At 35.9% G+C, this 17,434-nt stretch overlaps 1 protein-coding gene across 2 annotated transcripts in view; it reads right to left on the reverse strand.

The window, feature by feature from the left end:
* Positions 1 to 17,434, reverse strand: part of LOC122813586 (pancreatic alpha-amylase-like) — an 883,322-nt gene that overhangs the window by 833,548 nt on the left and 32,340 nt on the right. For both annotated transcript variants that reach the window (XM_044085993.1, XM_044085992.1), the window contains exons 2-3: positions 11,675 to 11,821; positions 11,241 to 11,438 (exon numbers count right to left, since the gene is read on the reverse strand). In XM_044085993.1, coding sequence (XP_043941928.1) covers positions 11,241 to 11,438; positions 11,675 to 11,701 — 225 coding nt within the window. In that variant the 5' untranslated portion in view covers positions 11,702 to 11,821. The remainder of the gene's footprint in view (positions 1 to 11,240; positions 11,439 to 11,674; positions 11,822 to 17,434) is intronic.

Raw genomic sequence — 17,434 nt, forward strand, 5'->3', positions numbered from 1 at the left:
CCAATGTCTTTATGAATGCTTAGGAAAAAGAATTTACTTTTAATTGTGTTTTTCCAGTAATATCATCTTTTACAAGCATTTTAGCGATATTTTATTGATGAAAACTTTTTTTTTAATTTGCAGAGGGGATATTAATATTTATCATTGCTAGTACATATTTAAGATGCATGTCCAATGTTGAAATTTGTAGTTTGCATTTTTAGATGTAGTTGTATTTAAGAAGAACAAGCAGCTAATAACCAAAATTTATAAAAAAGATATTCAAAATAGTGCATACCTGAGTTACTATAGTATGCATTCTTATAAGACTAAAACTAATATTGTCAAAGGCCAGCTAATGAGAACCAATAGGCTTACTAGAAATTATTCAGATTTTATTCAAGAAGGAATATTATGTCACAAGTTTTTAAGTAGAGGCTACCCTGAAAATATAGTCACAAAAAGTTTTGATTAAACTGTAAGCCACAGAAGCAAAGGTATTAGTGGCATTACCATCATCAATAAGAAAAACTCTAGCAATATTAATTACATGATGTATATGGTAGTGAAAAATAGCCTTATTAAAATATTATTCAAAATAATTGGAAATGTTTGAGTAGACTTCCAGTGATTCAAAAAGTGTTGGGGGAAGAACCAATATTTGTTTGCCAAAGGAGTAAGAATTTGAAAGACTTTGTTCACTCTAGGCTAAGGTTGCATCCCAACAACAGGTATTCTAAAATAGGGATGTTTAAATGTTTCAATTGCAACTATTACTAGTATCTGCTTACTGGTGTTACTAATATTATTGTCAACAAAGTTAAAATTAATACTGCTGATTACTTCACTTGCAAATCTAGACTTGTATATTTAGTGTTATGCATGCCCTGCCCTGTGTTTTATGTAGGACATACTACAAGGGAATTACACTGTAGGATGTACAAACATAATTATACCATCTCAACTGACCAGAATAATGCTTTAAGCAAGCACTATAGCGAGAATGTATGTAAATCTGATTTTAAATTTGTGGTTTTAGATCTGTCAGAAAAATATGTATTAGTAATATGCTTAGTGCATTTAGAGCTTGAAAAGGGTTAACACATTTATTCTATTTCACACTGCATAAATCTGTACAAATTGCAGATGCTTTCTGACCTTGTATTGTCATGAAATATGCGCAGCTAAAATATCTTTGCTTATGCCTTGGAAATTTACTGAGAAGCCGATAATTTCTGCTTGTGTTAGGAAAATAATGAATAGATGCATCTCTTGTATGAGACTTAGACAAGGAGTTCCGCTTGTGCTGTGAGAAAATACACAGCTGCAGAAGCTATAGATAATTAGAACAAAGACTGCTTGAAAATAGGAACTGCAATCAGCATTTGCTTGTGTCTGAGCTAGAAAAGTACCTTGAAATGTAACACATGTATTAGAACTATACAATAGAAGCTTGTAACGGGCTAGTGCCCACCAAGGCCAGGTTGTTTTTCTCAAAAAGTTTCTCACAAATCTAGTCATGTCAGCAGAAAATCTGAGTAACATCTGCTGTAGAACAATACCGAAAGTTGAGTTTGAGTACGTCAGCCATAGAAGGCCAAGTCTTATAAAACAGTATAAGAATAGCATACTTCCTGTTAGTAGTTAGGCAAAATCCTGTATTTGCATGTTTTTGTCTCCTTGCAGCAAGTTATTAAATGTGCCTTAACTGAACCTTACGTGTATTGGTCTTTGAAGTTTTTTCCTTTGACAGATTGGGCCTTCGAGCTGGAGACCCTCATTTCACCTCAGATCAGACAGGCCAGGTGGCTTGAAACCGTAAGGGGAAGAAACCACATCAGTTCTTCTTATTTGAAAAGCCCTCCGACTGAATTGTCATACAAAAGAGGGCAGCCACTTTCTGATCTGCGACTGAAGGATGGGTTTACACGAACCAGGTGATCAATCACAAAGGCTCAGGTAAGGTGAATCTACCTTCTTTTTTCTGTTTTAGATCAGGGACTAGATTTGTATTGTTTTGCTGAGACTTTGTTTTTACAAGTCAGGGACAAAAAGATTACTGTCTTGTCATAGATCAGGGAAACAGAGCAGGTAGGCAGTCATTCTGAAGAGCCTATAACAAAATCCGTGGTACCACGTTAAAAATAAGGAGTCACGTAACAATTGAAAGGGTAGAATAAAATGGGTAATAATTGCACAAAAAGACCCAAAAATCCATCGTTAACCGAAGACACGAAATACATGCAGTCACAGCGTGCTGAGAATATTAAATACTACTCAAAATGGGTTAATAAGTATGAATTTTACGGTAAATTAGAAAAATCCTCGCTTATCAAACTTGCCAAACAGCTTAAAACTGATTGTAAAGGTCAGGTAAAAAAGCAGCGCCAATTAGGAATTCCTCAGGCACACAGGTGGATTGAGGAAGTAAACCGTAGGGAATAAAAGAATAACAATTCAAAAGCAATGTTTTTAGACAAGGAGGACAATAACTTAGTAATAGCATCGGCCCTTCCGCCTCCCTTACCAGAATATGAAGCAAGTGAACAAGTTAGTCTACCCCCGCGATATCCTGCTGTCACTGTAAATAGAGACACTACAAAAGCAAAACCGTTTATTAGAGATCCCATCAAGACCAGGTCTCGAACACGGGCAGGTAATTTGAAAGGGGACATTGAGTTATATCAAATGGGTAGGAATTCACGATCTATGAGTGAAGAAGAAATATGCCATTTATAGAAGTGCCTAATCCTCAAGCAGGGCAAGAAGAACAGGACCCAACTACTCTAGTGTATAGACCCTGGACTCCGGAAGACATCCGGAAAGCCACTGAGGGAATTCCCCATCCAAAAGTTAATTTTAGAAAGCTCTTAGAAGATTTGCAAGGAATCAGGCTAAGTTGTAATTTAAACGGAGAAGAGGTAGAAAAAGTAGTCAGACAAATTGTGGGACCAGATTGGCACATGATTAGTGGCGACTGGAATCCCCGTGCCGCTGCACACAGGCCCCTCCCACATAGCAGCGCAGAGCTAGACAACAGAGTGAAAGGTCTTACAGACCGTATCTCTGAGAAAAAGAAGCCTTGGGCAGACTGGACTAGCATGAATCAATGCATCCAACAAGAAGGCAAAACTGTTGACAGATATTATGCCAGACTGTTAGAATGTTTTAATAACCATTGTGGAATGCAGGTTCCTGAAGATCAGACACAAGATTCCCCATATTAGCAGCAGTTAAAGAATGCATTTTTGAAAGGCAGTATTGCACCCATAAGCAGTTTTATTACAAAACATATGGTAGATCATCGTACAAGCAGGTTACAGTCATTACTTGAATATGCTAGGCATGCCGAAAGGCATTTTAATAGCAAAAAGAAAGCCCAAGTATTTTCTGTAGAAGATGGAGCAGAAGTTTATGTAGTACAGTCCGGGAAAAAGGGCGAGAGAAATGCCCAGGGAAACAAACAATCTGATCAGCGATCAGAGGACTTTGAAGGGCGAAAGAAAAGGGGTGACTGTTTTAAATGCGGTAAAAAGAGACACTTGGCAAGGGATTGCAAGAAAAACAAGAAGACAACCACGGAGACAAGGAGGGTGAGGACTGACTATATGATAGTCAGGAATGACTAGAAGGGGATAGCAGAGAAATGACAAATGAGAATGTTATAGAGGGAGTAGAGAATGTGACAGAAGAAATGGAGGAAGTGCAGGAAGTTACGGATGGTGGAGAAAATGAAATATTAGATTTAGCTTTATTGAGCTTAGAGCTCTATTTAGCAGACACGAAACCAGAAGTTACACTCCTGGTAGAAGGGAGGGAAGTCAGATTCTTGTGTGACTCAGGGGCATCACGGACCCTGATACATCCCTCCAAACTGCCAGAGAATTCAGAGTCACCTGATTACATATTAATGAAAGCAGCTAATGGACAGCTGTATCAGGAGCCCCTCTCCCATAATATTGCAATAACTGATCCTGTTTCAGGATTGACCCAGAAAAGCAAAATTGTTGTTTCTGCAAAATGCCCAATAAACCTCTTGGGCAGAGACCTTATGCAGCTATTTGGCATAGCAGTAGTTCCGACTATGCAGGGTATGGAAGCACAGCGGCAGATTGATACCTTTGCAGTGCAATCGGAGGGTGAAATGTTTTATTGGTACAGCCAGGACTTGGTTACGACTGGTCCAGGGGCAGTGACCGAAGAGTTGATGAACGTAGCCATCAGCAAGTTCCCCTCCCTTGACATTGATAAACAACATTTGTCGCACTGTACTCTGTATTATTGTAACAAGAATTGTTTAGAAATCATGCAAACAGATTGATATTACATAATCTGTACTGGGACACAGAAGGGAACAGTGTAGCCAGCTGTTCATTGCCCCAGGAGTTCTTTGCACTTTATAAATCTAATCGATTACCACATGTTAGCTTAACTAAGGACAAGAATGTAAAATGGGTAGACTTAGGAGAAAAAGTCACGAGATGGGAAGAAAAAGTCACAAGATGGGAAAAACAGACAGAGTTAGAACTGTCAGAACAGGGAATACAAATGCAGAAGTTGAATTGGATAACTCAGACCCACCCAGCTGTACACTTGCAGTATAGCAAGGACAGCTGATTAGCACTCCTATTGAAGGAGGAAGAGAATGCTTTACAGAATATACCAGAAACTCTTTGGTCAACAGGAAAGTCAGATGTAGGACTTATTCGTACAGCGGTACCAGTTACTATCATGCCAAAGTCAGCATTTAGACCACAGAAAAGACAGTATCCCTTAAGAAAAGATGCAGAGGTAGGAATCAAACCTATTATAGCAGCTTTACTTAAGGAAGGGGTGCTGGTGGAATCTCCTGATTCACCATGTAACACACCCTTATTTCCTGTTAAGAAAGCAAATCGAGAGTGCGTATGGTCCAAGATTTACAAGCTGTAAATGACGCAGTAATACCAAGGACACCTACGGTGCCAGACCCACACACCCTGTTGAATGATTTAAAACCTCAACAGAAACATTTTTCTGTGGTAGATATCAGCAATGCTTTCTTCTCGAAACCGATACATCCTGACAGCCAGTATTGGTTTGCATTCACATTTCAGGGGAAAAGGTATGCATATGCGCGACTACCACAGGGGTATTGTGAAAGTCCAACAATATTCTCACAAGAAATGGCAAGCAACTTGGCAGGATTTACCCCACCAAAAGGTAGTCAGATTTTACTTTATGTTGATGATATCCTGCTGGCGACCCCCACCCAGCAAGATTGTAAAGAAGATACCATAGCGCTATTACAATTTTTAGCCACTGAGGGACATAAAGTAAACAAAAATAAACTGCAGCTTTGGAAAAAACAAGTTAAATGCCTAGGATATGTAATATCCAAAGAGGGTAGGACATTAGATGAGGACAGAAAAGTAGCGATTTTGCAAGCACCAAAACCCACTACCAAGAAGGAAATTATGTCCTTCCTGGGTACGACTAATTTTTGTCGGAGCTGGATTCCAAACTATGGCTTGGAATCTGTACCGCTGACTAACCTGATTTATAAAAAGCCTATGGCAGCACAGGATTTGTTACAATGGACACCAGAAGCAGAATCTGCTTTCTGCAAACTGAAACAGTTAATAGCATCCTCATTAGTTTTGGGATTACCAAACTATCATAAATGTTTTTTCCAAACTGTAGATTGTAAGCAAGGTTATATGACATCAGTGTTAACACAGCAGCATGGGGACAAGCAACGCCCTATTGCTTATTATTCATCACAACTGGACCCAGTGGCACGGTCTTTACCTCACCGTGTACAAGCAGTAGTTGCAGCTGCAATGGCAGTACAGGCTTCGGCCTCAGTAATTTTGTTCCACCCTCTCACATAGAGAGTGCCTCATGCAGTCGCGATTATTTTACTGCAAGAGAAGGTAGCATATCTTTCCCCTACTAAGCATCTTTCCTGTATGAGTATATTGTTGAGCCAGCCTCATATGACAATTGAATGATGTACCACTTTGAACCCTTCTACCTTGCTCCCAACCCCTGCAGATGGCACACCACACAGCTACCTACAGGTGATTGAGCAAAAGACAATGCCTAGAAAAGATCTCACGGATGTCCCCTTGGATGAAGCCGAGGTGACATACTACGTGGATGGCTCATGCAAAAGGGATCTTGCAGGACAGAACCTAGTAGGATATGCAGTAGTTTCTGATACTGAGATTATAGAAGCAAAATCTTTACCACACAATTTATCTGCACAGGCAGCAGAATTGATTGCCTTGACACAGGCATGTACTTTAGCAAAGGGTAAATGTGTGAACATTTTTACTGATAGCCAGTACGCTTTTTCTACTGTACATGTTTTTGCGCAACAGTGGAAAAATCGAGGAATGATGACATCTGCTGGCAAACCAATCAATCATGCACAGTTTATTTTAGATCTTTTAGAATCTATTTAGTTACCTCAGAAAGTAGCTATTTGTAAATGCACAGCTCATAAAAAGCAACAGGATAGGATTTCAAAAGGTAATGCGAGAGCTGATACAGCTGCAAAACAGGCAGCTTCAGAAGTATTTCTTTTGAATGAGGAATTACAACCCTCTGAAATTTTAGACTTAGAAATGTTAAAGACAATGCAGACACTTACTACGCAAGTTGAAAAACAAAGATGGGTAAAACGAGGAGCAATTATTGAAAAGGGGCTGTACATCTCTAAAGAGGGGAAACCGATATTACCATCTCATTTGTTTAGATATGCAGCTTTGTTGAGCCATGGGCAGTGCCATGTCTCAACAGGGGGGATGGTACAGCTGGTGAACCAAGTGTTCACGACATACAGATTCTTAAACTACTCTAAAAAATGTTGTTCGATGTGCCACGTTTGTATGCACAAGGGGCGTTAAAGCCCAAGCAAGGGAGTTTCCCTACACCACCGTATCCGTTTCATACTATCTGTATGGATTTTATAGAATTGAACAAATGTGAAAATAAGAAGTATTGTCTTGTCATTGTAGATATGTTTTCCAGCCTTTCCAACTAAAAATCCAGATGCGGCAACCGTGGCAAAAATTGTCGTTAAATAAATCATTCCTAGATTCGGCATTCCGGAAAGGATCTACAGTAACAACGGCACACACTTCGTAAACCAGACCATACAACAGTTAAGTAAACATTTTGGTATTTCTTTAAAAAATCATTGTGCGCATCACCAACAGTCTGCAGGGTTAGTAGAGAGGCATAATGGGATTTTAAAGAGTAAGCTATGGAAGTTAATAGTAGAAACGCAGAGAAATTGGGTGTACTGTCTGCCCCTGGCACTGTTGAGCATGAGAACTGTTCCGAATGCAAAAGGATTGACTCCTTTTGAAAAACTATTTGGAAGGGCTTATTATATACCTCAGTGGAAACCTCTCATGCCCACAGACCAGGAAGCCGACTGTACACTAGCTGAGTATATGAGAAACCTGTTGAATTCTAAACATCTGCTGCAGTCAAACTCTGTTTCAGATAAAGAACAAACTAGACCGTCAGAAGTGGCAGTGGTCCCAGGTACCTGGATCTTGGTGAAGACAATAAAGAAAAAAGAATTGGGCGTCATCAAAGTGGGAAGGTCCATATCAAGTGCTTCTGTCGACACCCACTGCAGTCAAGATAGCAGAGCGTGCCTCCTGGATCCACCTGACGCACTGCAAACTAGTTAAGAACTTTGAACTGGACAAAAATCTTGTCACATGTCAAGAGCAAAAATTATAGCATCCAGAACAAACAGGAATGCAGAACAACCATTTCCTCAGAAGTATTGCATAATCATCCTGTTAACTGTACTAGTGACAATAATCTTTTTGTTGTGGCCTTTCCTTTTCCCAGCCACACAAACTGAACTGAATAAACGTGAAGCGTTACTCATAGACTGGCATCCAAACTTTAACACTTACCAGGCAATTAAATATGTGTATGCTGAGACTTTCAATGTTTCGAATTGCTGGATTTGCACAGCTTTGCCGACAGCATATGGGGGGTTATTAATGACTACGGTCCCCCTAGGGGTCAATGAGACCTGGAAAAACTTGATTTATGATACCTCAACCATTACATCACAAGATAAAAAAGCATTGCACTTGTCTGTTCCACAAAAGGGAACTGTGTGTTTTTATAAAAATGATACTGTTCAGGTGGGTTGGAGCAATTGCAATATGACTGTTCCTTATAAATGTTACACTAAAGCTAACAATGCATATTTTTATTGTAATACAAACTATGATTCATTTCTTGGATTGATGCACAAAACAACTGATGAAGTAAAGCATAATTCTGTTCTTTATAAACAACTGTCTATAATTGACAGAAAAATGTTTCATGCAGGGCGAGTGTATATTCATAGCAAGGTTACTACTAAAGTAGAGGACTGTTATTTTGTGTGTGGCAGAAAGGCATACAGATGGTTACCTGAGAATTGGTCCGGCAGTTGTTTTTTGGGCTACCTGGTTCCAGCCATACAACACACTGCAGTGTTGCCTCGGGAAAAATTTTGAAATGTCCGAGAGGTCGTCAAGAAACCTGTAAATCCAGTGGGACAAATTGATGCACGTTGGAAGAACCATCATTCTATAGGCAATGGACTGACACACATGGACTTGAGTGATAGTGTTATATCGTGGGCAGGCATATTACCAGCATATGGAGCAGTGAAATTGATCTGGGAGCTGAGAAAACTGTCTAAACTTCTCGAAGTAATGAGTAATGCAAATTTTTCCGCTCTCGAATTGGTGACTGATGAACTGAATGCAATGAGAACTACAGTGCTTCAAAATCACATGACTCTCGACTTCACCCTAGCGGCGAAAGGGGGTACTTGCGCTTTATTCCAGGAAGAGTGCTGTTCGTATATTCTTGACCATAAATACGAGATAGACAATCATCTTGAGGTAATTCAGCAAGTGTCGGCCATGACCAAACCAGGCCCAAACCCACTGATGGACTTTTTCCAGAAATGGTTTGGGGGGGTGGGGTACCATCCTAATGAACATCCTAATTGCCATTTGTGTAGGAATGCTCCTACTGAGAGTATGTGTTTGTTGTGGCATCCCCTGTATGAAAAGACTGATTAAAGACTTTATAAACATGTCAGTTTCTGAAACGTTATATCAAAGTACTGAGTTTGAAGAACTGTTAAAAGATTGAAAATGCTTTCATAAGTTTAAACTGAATGACGTTCTTAACTGCAAATCCTAAGTGGAAGAGGTTAGGAGAAAAAAACAAACTGTTTATGCTTATTTTGAAAGTACAATAAAAGTATTAAAAGGGGGGAAATGTCAGAAAAATATGTATTAGTATATGTATTAGTAATATGCTTAGTGCATTTAGAGCTTGAAAAGGGTTAACACATTTATTCTATTTCATACTGCATAAATCTGTACAAATTGCAGATGCTTTTTGACCTTGTATTGTCATGAAATATGCGCAGCTAAAATATCTTTGCTTATGCCTTGGAAATTTACTGAGAAGCAGATCATTTCTGCTTGTGTTAGGAAAATAATGAATAGATGTATCTCTTGTATGAGAATTAGACAAGGAGTTCTGCTTGTGCTGTGAGAAAATACACAGCTGCAGAAGCTATAAATAATTAGAACAAAGACTGCTTGAAAATAGGAACTGCAATCAGCATTTGCTTGTGTCTGAGCTAGAAAAGTACCTTGAAATGTAACACATCTATTAGAACTATACAATAGAAGCTTGTAACGGGCTAGTGCCCACCAAGGCCAGGTTGTTTTTCTCAAAAAGTTTCTCACAAATCTAGTCATGTCAGCAGAAAATCTGAGTAACATCTGCTGTAGAACAATACTGAAAGTTGTGTTTGATTACGTCAGCCATAGAAGGCCATGTCTTGTAAAACAGTACAAGAATAGCATACTTCCTGTTAGTAGTTAGGCAAAATCCTGTATTTGCATGTTTTTGTCTCCTTGCAGCAAGTTATTAAAGGTGCCTTAACTGAACGTTACGTGTATTGGTCTTTGAAGTTTTTTCCTTTGACAAGATCGTATTTCAATATGAAAATAGATTCAATGCGAGGATGAACAGGATTGGAAAGAGTAACCAGTGTTGATCTGAAAAACAGATCTGAAAGATCCTGGCCCATTTATTATCACCACAAAGCTCTATTTTATTACTGTTGACAATGATTTTATATATACATACACACACACATATATGTATATATATATATATATATATATATATATATATATATACACACACACATATATATATATATATATATATATATATATATATATATCATAGAAATGCATTAAGTTAAAGTCATAAATTGACTCTTGTTTTATTTTATGTCCATAACATTCTGCTGATGAATTATATAGCAATGAAAAGATAAGAAAAGGTTGTCAACTATTTATCCTTGCTTTCTAAGTGTTGCCAAGAGCAACCTCCATTATGAGGAAGCAAATTTAATCATTAAGGGATAAATTTCTTTCAGTTTATTGTGTTTCCTTTTCTTGGCTTCAGAAGACTTCTCTCAGTTACAAAGAAGTTGTGCACAACCAACATTCAAGAATACTAACTTTTTTCAGGCTGTTACTTATGTTCAAGTATGGACCAATCAGTCTATGCTGCTTTCACTGCACTTCCTCTGCCCTTTGTCCTCTCCAAAAATAGCATTTTGCAATAGCTGTTAAATGTTAATAAAGCATATTCTTAGTAAATGTAAAATGAACAATAGGGACAGCCATTGCCTGAAAAACGTGTTTTCTAAGATTCCCTTTGGCTTCTTTTTCCCCATATTTTGTTTCATGCAAACTTTTTTTTTTCCCGTCTCTTTTTGTGAAGTGGCACGTTTTATTATGGAATAGTTAGCATAACATGCTTGACAAGAAAATAGCTGTAGGCTCTCACAACAAATTCATACCCTACATCATATATCTTAGTCAACTGATAACAGGAGTCTTCAAGATCCATGATGTGGAATGGAGGTCTTTCACCTGCCAGTTAAAAAGTAGCTATAATGTAATTTCTAGACAATACTTATATTTCCATCATGTGTATCAGTAAGGAAGGAATGAAATAATCATATAGTTGTGCTTAATTTATTTATCCATTTATTTTGATGAGGTTTATATAATGTTTAATTGAGGAGCTACATTTGTGATCTATTGTTTTGTGATTCCAGATATGCAACTTACAGTTTCCAGCAGTCATCATGCAATCATAATTTTAAACATGGTATGTCTTTTCCATAAGGCTACATAATTTCTTACCTGATGTGCATCTCCATAGTTCTCAATACCACCACTTCCTGTTTGGCATTTACCATCATTGAAGTCCCATGCAGAATATGGAACAGCTGGGAATTCTCTAGTTCCAGGGCTAAAGAAACTGCCACAGGTTGAATTGGTACCAGCTGGTATACCTGATCCACACATATGATTTATCACTACATCTACGTAAATATACACCTATGAAAAAAGAATAGTTAATCTAGTCAGACTTACAACTGTGCATCTATCACATTAAAAGAGTTAATTATGGTTTCAAACGCACTAGATGAGGTCAGTTTGCAAAAAAAAAAAAAATGTTGGCAAACAGAACTAAATATTAACATTTTTTATGAAATCTACAGTTGTTCACAAGAAAACATAAGCAGTCATTTTTCTATGCATTTACATATTAATTAGAATACAAGAGTACTTACTCCAACATTGTTGCACCGGTTAATCATGTCCCTAAATTCTTCTTCATTCCCAGATCTTGAACATAATTTGTAGCTGATTGGTTGATATCGTTCATACCATGGTCTCCATGGACTTGTGATGATAACATTTTCCGTTGGTGGAGAAACCTGTAAGGAAGATTTAGTTGTAAAGGATCGAGAGGTTTTTATTTAGTGCGTATTTCAACACACAATATTTTTTGTATATGAAACATATAATCTAACATGTTGATGAAGTGAATTTTCAACTGCAAAGATGCAATCTAACAAAGAGAGATATAACCTAGTATAACAGATGATAATCATTAACTGTCATTCAAACTACAATTTATGGCTAATTCATGGTTATTAAACATGAAATTAGAATTATTCAGTCTCTTTTTATGAAAATACTTATAAATCTCATCTTCTGTAGTGCGTAAATATGCTTCAATTAATGGATGATTAACTGGTGTATAATCACTCAGGTTCACCTGAACACAAATCTATTCTTATATAAAACACATCACTTAACATATTATACATTTCATTCTGATAATCTATAGTATCAAGTACCACTATACCAGAGCCTTTATCTGCTGGCCTAATTGTTATATTTAAATCATTTCTTAAATTATGAAGGCTCTTTCTTTCTTGATATGACAGATTATTATTAAACATGAAATTAGAATTATTCAGTCTCTTTTTATGAAAATACTTATAAATCTCATCTTCTGTAGTGCGTAAATATGCTTCAATTAATGGATGATTAACTGGTGTATAATCACTCAGGTTCTTGAACACAAATCTATCATTGCCAGTAGTTGACTCACTATCAGTCTTACTTGATACTATATATTATCAGAATGATTATGATTATCAGAATGAAATGTATAATATGTTAAGTGATGTGTTTTATATAAGAATTGATTTTACTAAGGTCTATGAAATGTGTGCATATGTACATGGTATTTTAACAGATATTTATAGAAGTAATTTAATAAGTAAAAATGAGTATAATTATTTATATATTAAGACGCCTACCATCCCAGTTATACATGGAATACCCAAAATTCACAAAAGCATTACTAAGCCACCCATGAGACCAATAGTCTCAGGGCAAGGATGGGTTACGGAGCATTTGTCAGTTTTTATTGAGAAACATTTAAGGTGTATTTTAAACAATAATGAATTTGTATTACGTGATTCTAAACAGTTTTTAACATATTTGTATTATATTAATAACCAAATGGATACTATTCAAAATCTGATTTTAGTAACTTTTGATATACAATCGTTGTTCACAGTCATCCCTAATGATCTTGGTCTAACTTATGTTAGTAATTACCTTACAGAACATAGTACCTATGGCAATGTTTTAATTGACCTATTGGTACATTTCCTTGAGCTAGTGCTGGAAAATAATGTGTTTATGTTTACTGATAATATTTATCAGCAATTAGGCAGGCGTAGCTATGGGCACTCCTTGTGCCAACAGCTACGCCAATATGTTCCTAGCTTACTGGGAAGAACAGTTGTTATTTAAAGAATATATGTTTAAGAAATATGTAAGATTTTATAGACGTTTTGTGGATGACGTGTTTATTCTATGGGATGGTAATATAGAAGAACTGCTTAGTTTCAATATGGTCTTGAATAATATTACACCATGTTTGAAATTTACAATGAAATATTCATCATTGAAAATTGAATTTTTAGATTTATATATCGAAAAACTCGAATGTGGAATGTTTAACACTGGGATTTTTAGGAAACCTTGTTATAGGAACACTTTACTATTCAGAACTAGTATGCACAATCAGTATGTTTTCAGTAACATAGTGAAAGGACAGACCCTACGAATGTCTAGGTTGAATTCCAATGACAAAGGCTTTATAGCAGACTTATATGACTTGGGAGAGAAGTTTGCTGAGAGAGGCTATAATTCTACGGAGGTAGATTTACAGTTTGATAATGCTTTAAGCTTACGTTCGACATTAGGTACCCCATATCTTGGGCCCAAGCCTACAGCAATTAATGATGTCAAAGAAGTCACAAATGCAAAAGTTAGGTTTCTGACTTCATATACAGCAGACAATAAACAAATTAGAGACATCATCTCCAAAAACTGGAATATACTACAAACTGATGTCATACTGACAAATATTGTAGGTGATTCTCCGTCCTTTACCTATAGGAATAAGAAGAATCTTAAAAGATTGCTTTGCTATCCACCAAATAAGAGAATGCACCCGACTTTTAGTTATGGTACCACACCTTGTGGACAATGCAATTTCTGTTCCTCAATAGATTCTAGTATAGTATTTATACATCCAGATACACAGAGGGAAATATATACCCGAGCCAATGCCAACTGTATGACACCTGATGTCATATACCTTGCTGTATGTGAACTGTGTTCATGTTTCTATGTAGGTAAAACGAATAGGGAATTAAGAGATAGAATAAGGGAACACTGTTATAATATAAAGAAAGGTAATCTGCAGAATGCACTGGCCAAGCATGTCACACAAACAAGTCCTGAACACAAGTTCATGTTTAGGGTGTTGGAGAAAATGAATGTTAATGCAAGAGGAGGTGACATCATAAATCATACCGAAGACAGAGAAAGTAGGTGGATTATTTTACTGAGAGCTGATAAAGGACATGGCTTAAATGAAAGGGCATCTATCAGACCATATTTAAAGAAACGTAGGCATACTAAGTTCTGACTTTTTTAAGACTTTAACGTATTTTGATATCCGTTCCCATACATACATATATACATACATTTATTCATTCCTTATTGTAGTATTGTTAATGTTAATGGTTTTAGCTTCATACTTTTAGACAATAACTTATTTATTTATTTATTTATTTATTATTGCACACATTTATTCATACATCAATTCTTTTACATTTAGATATATATTTATTAAGACACTACATTTATATACACTTTTAAAAATATTTATATTTAGATATACATTTTTATAAACATTCAGATATACATTTCTGTTTACGCATTGACTTTTTCATATCAAGCATCACTTTGGCTGATGATAGTTCTTTCGATTTGTATATGGCTTCTATTGTTAATCTTTATGTTCTTGATGGCATCTACTTTGCATAGTTTTTAAGCTGCTTCGTATTATTAACTATATATATTAAGACTTTATTCAATATGACCATTACATGCAGTTATATATTAAGCTGTATATACTTTCGTACCTGACAGTATGCTGCTCATAGTATATTTTTATATTTGTTCTAATTTCTTTTGTTTTTTATGGAATGAAGCCCTTTAAAAATTTTTAAAAGAAGATGCATATATCATTGTTTATTTTATGTTGCATCTTGAGATGTCAATGACATTAAGTTTATATATCTAGTTTTTATTCTTGTTTTGTTTTTTTCTGTTTTATGGCGCTTCTGCTTTAAAGGTTGGTTGATTAATTAACATGCAGATATTTAAAGCACATGGTTTTTGTGCTTCCTGTTTGTGATCTGAAGAAGCTACTAGTTAGTGAAAGCGCTTATCGTGGTTTATCTGTGTAATAAACTGATTTATCTGTTCCAGAAGACTGGATTGCTTGGACTTTTTACACATTGAATGTTATCTCTCACTCGGTCAATGCCTGCTTGAGTTATTTATCCATTTATTCAGTTCAAAGTATGTTCAGAGAGGGAATTGTTGTGGTTAAATGTCAGAATGTCATAACTGTGCTCATATATTCTTTTCCAAAATGGTCTCTCTGTCTTTCTGATTAAAAAAAAATGGGACAACTTGAGCAAAAAGCAATATAAATCACCGCCTTGATAGCACAACTTCCATTAGCTAAGTTAATCTTAGAGCTGTAAAAATTATTTCAAGTAATAGAGTCTTGTTCTGAAATATAAAGAAATTCATTACAGATTCCACGTTTATGTCTACCTTTAAAGGGTTCATTGTTAGAAGGCTCACTTTTGTGTTCAAATACGTTTTGAAATTCCTATCTGTCTTAACATACAAACTTTGGAACATCACCCAACCAAGTGGTATAAATTCTTGTCAGTTTTGAATATATTTCAGTTATTCTTCACCACATCCTTGATCATCCTAGAATCAGAATTGTACATGTAAACCTAGGAGCTTGTATACCTAATCCTTGTCAACCTTTGTTTTGGTTGGAACATCCTTAGAGGCATCAGTATTATCAAAACCCAACAAAGGGCAATATTTTGTGCCTTAATCCATCAACACTTCCTCCCAAATTATGATTAACAAATCATGGGAGTATCCACTCTCTAGAAACATAAAAATAAGTTTTTCTCATTCAACACTAAACAGATCGAAATTTGAACACATTCTGGCCTGTCTCACTAGCTGACCGTTAAAAATATTTCTCTTACAAAATGGAGGATGGCAATGTTTGTAATGTAAGTATTAGAACATGCTGATTTTCTATACACACTAGACTCAAAATAATTAGTAATTATGTGTTTGAAACAGTAACATCCAAATAGTAACCTGTATTAATCAAGTATTGACAGGTAAACTTTAAAATGCTATAGTATTGTTGATATAGTTGATGTACTCATTAATTCTGTCAGTGGAAGCTACTCAAAAAATAAACATATCATCAAAGAAATGTAAATATGTTTTCCAACATTCCATTTTACGCTGAGTTAAAAAATTAAACTCTTCTCCCAGCTATATATCACTAAATTAGCATATATTTGGAGCACGTGCCACACCCATAGCAATCGCCCATATCTGTCCAAAATATTCCCTCTCAAAGTTGTTATAGAAAATTAACTCCATAATATCCATAAGAAACTTTATTAATGAGTCATCAAGAGGAGTCAATTTCATTTGTGTGAAATGAAAAAAATCTAGACCTGTTGTTTAGTGTATACTAGTGAATAAGTCATCTATCAATTGTTAGAAAACTGGACTCATTGTTGTAATACTTTTTGCTTGATCTTAGTCAAAAAATTCCATGAATCTTTAAGTCCATGAGCAGCCAAGCTACAAACTTTAAGGATAAGGTCCACAAGGACAGCTAGGGGGGTAGGGTTTGGACCCCTGGGCTGCAACTATTAACATATAAGGTGGACTGTTAACATTTTTGAGTACCTTAGGGTTTTTAAAGCTACTGATATTAACAGATTCTTCATGTGCATAAAACTGTATGTGTCAAGTGAAATGACCTCTTGCATCAATGAGTCTACCAGAAATAAATTGATCTTTCTATATGTTATAGTTATTTCATTTCTAGGCACAATAACATAATTATTAGTATCCTGCAACATGTCAAAAATCTTATAAACATAATTCATTTTATCCACCAAAACTAGTCCCCCTCCCTCAGGTTTCATCACTCTAACAGAAGGATCATTCCTTAAAACCTTAACAATATTCTGCTATTCTTTATTCAAATTGAACAAATGTTGATGGTTTGACTTGTTTAAATTACAAAAATCTTTCTCACAGCACATTTCCAAATTAGCTATCATGGGATGGAGGGGGGTTAAAACACTTTTCTTTTTAAATGGGGAGATTCAGAGGATTAACAGACCCATTAAAATTACATGACTGGATTTTAAGATTGATCTTCCAAGTAAACACAAATATAGACACATTTGCTGATTCCCCCAAAATCCTTTAACTTGCTTGCAAATCCAACTGCTTAAATATATATATATATATATATATATATATATATATATATATATATATATATATGCATGTAGTTGAACAATTTTACCTTCCTCTTCATT

This window comes from Protopterus annectens, chromosome 10.part0, assembly GCF_019279795.1.
Source record: "Protopterus annectens isolate FY-2018-M chromosome 10.part0, PAN1.0, whole genome shotgun sequence".
Lineage (NCBI taxonomy): Eukaryota > Metazoa > Chordata > Ceratodontiformes > Protopteridae > Protopterus > Protopterus annectens.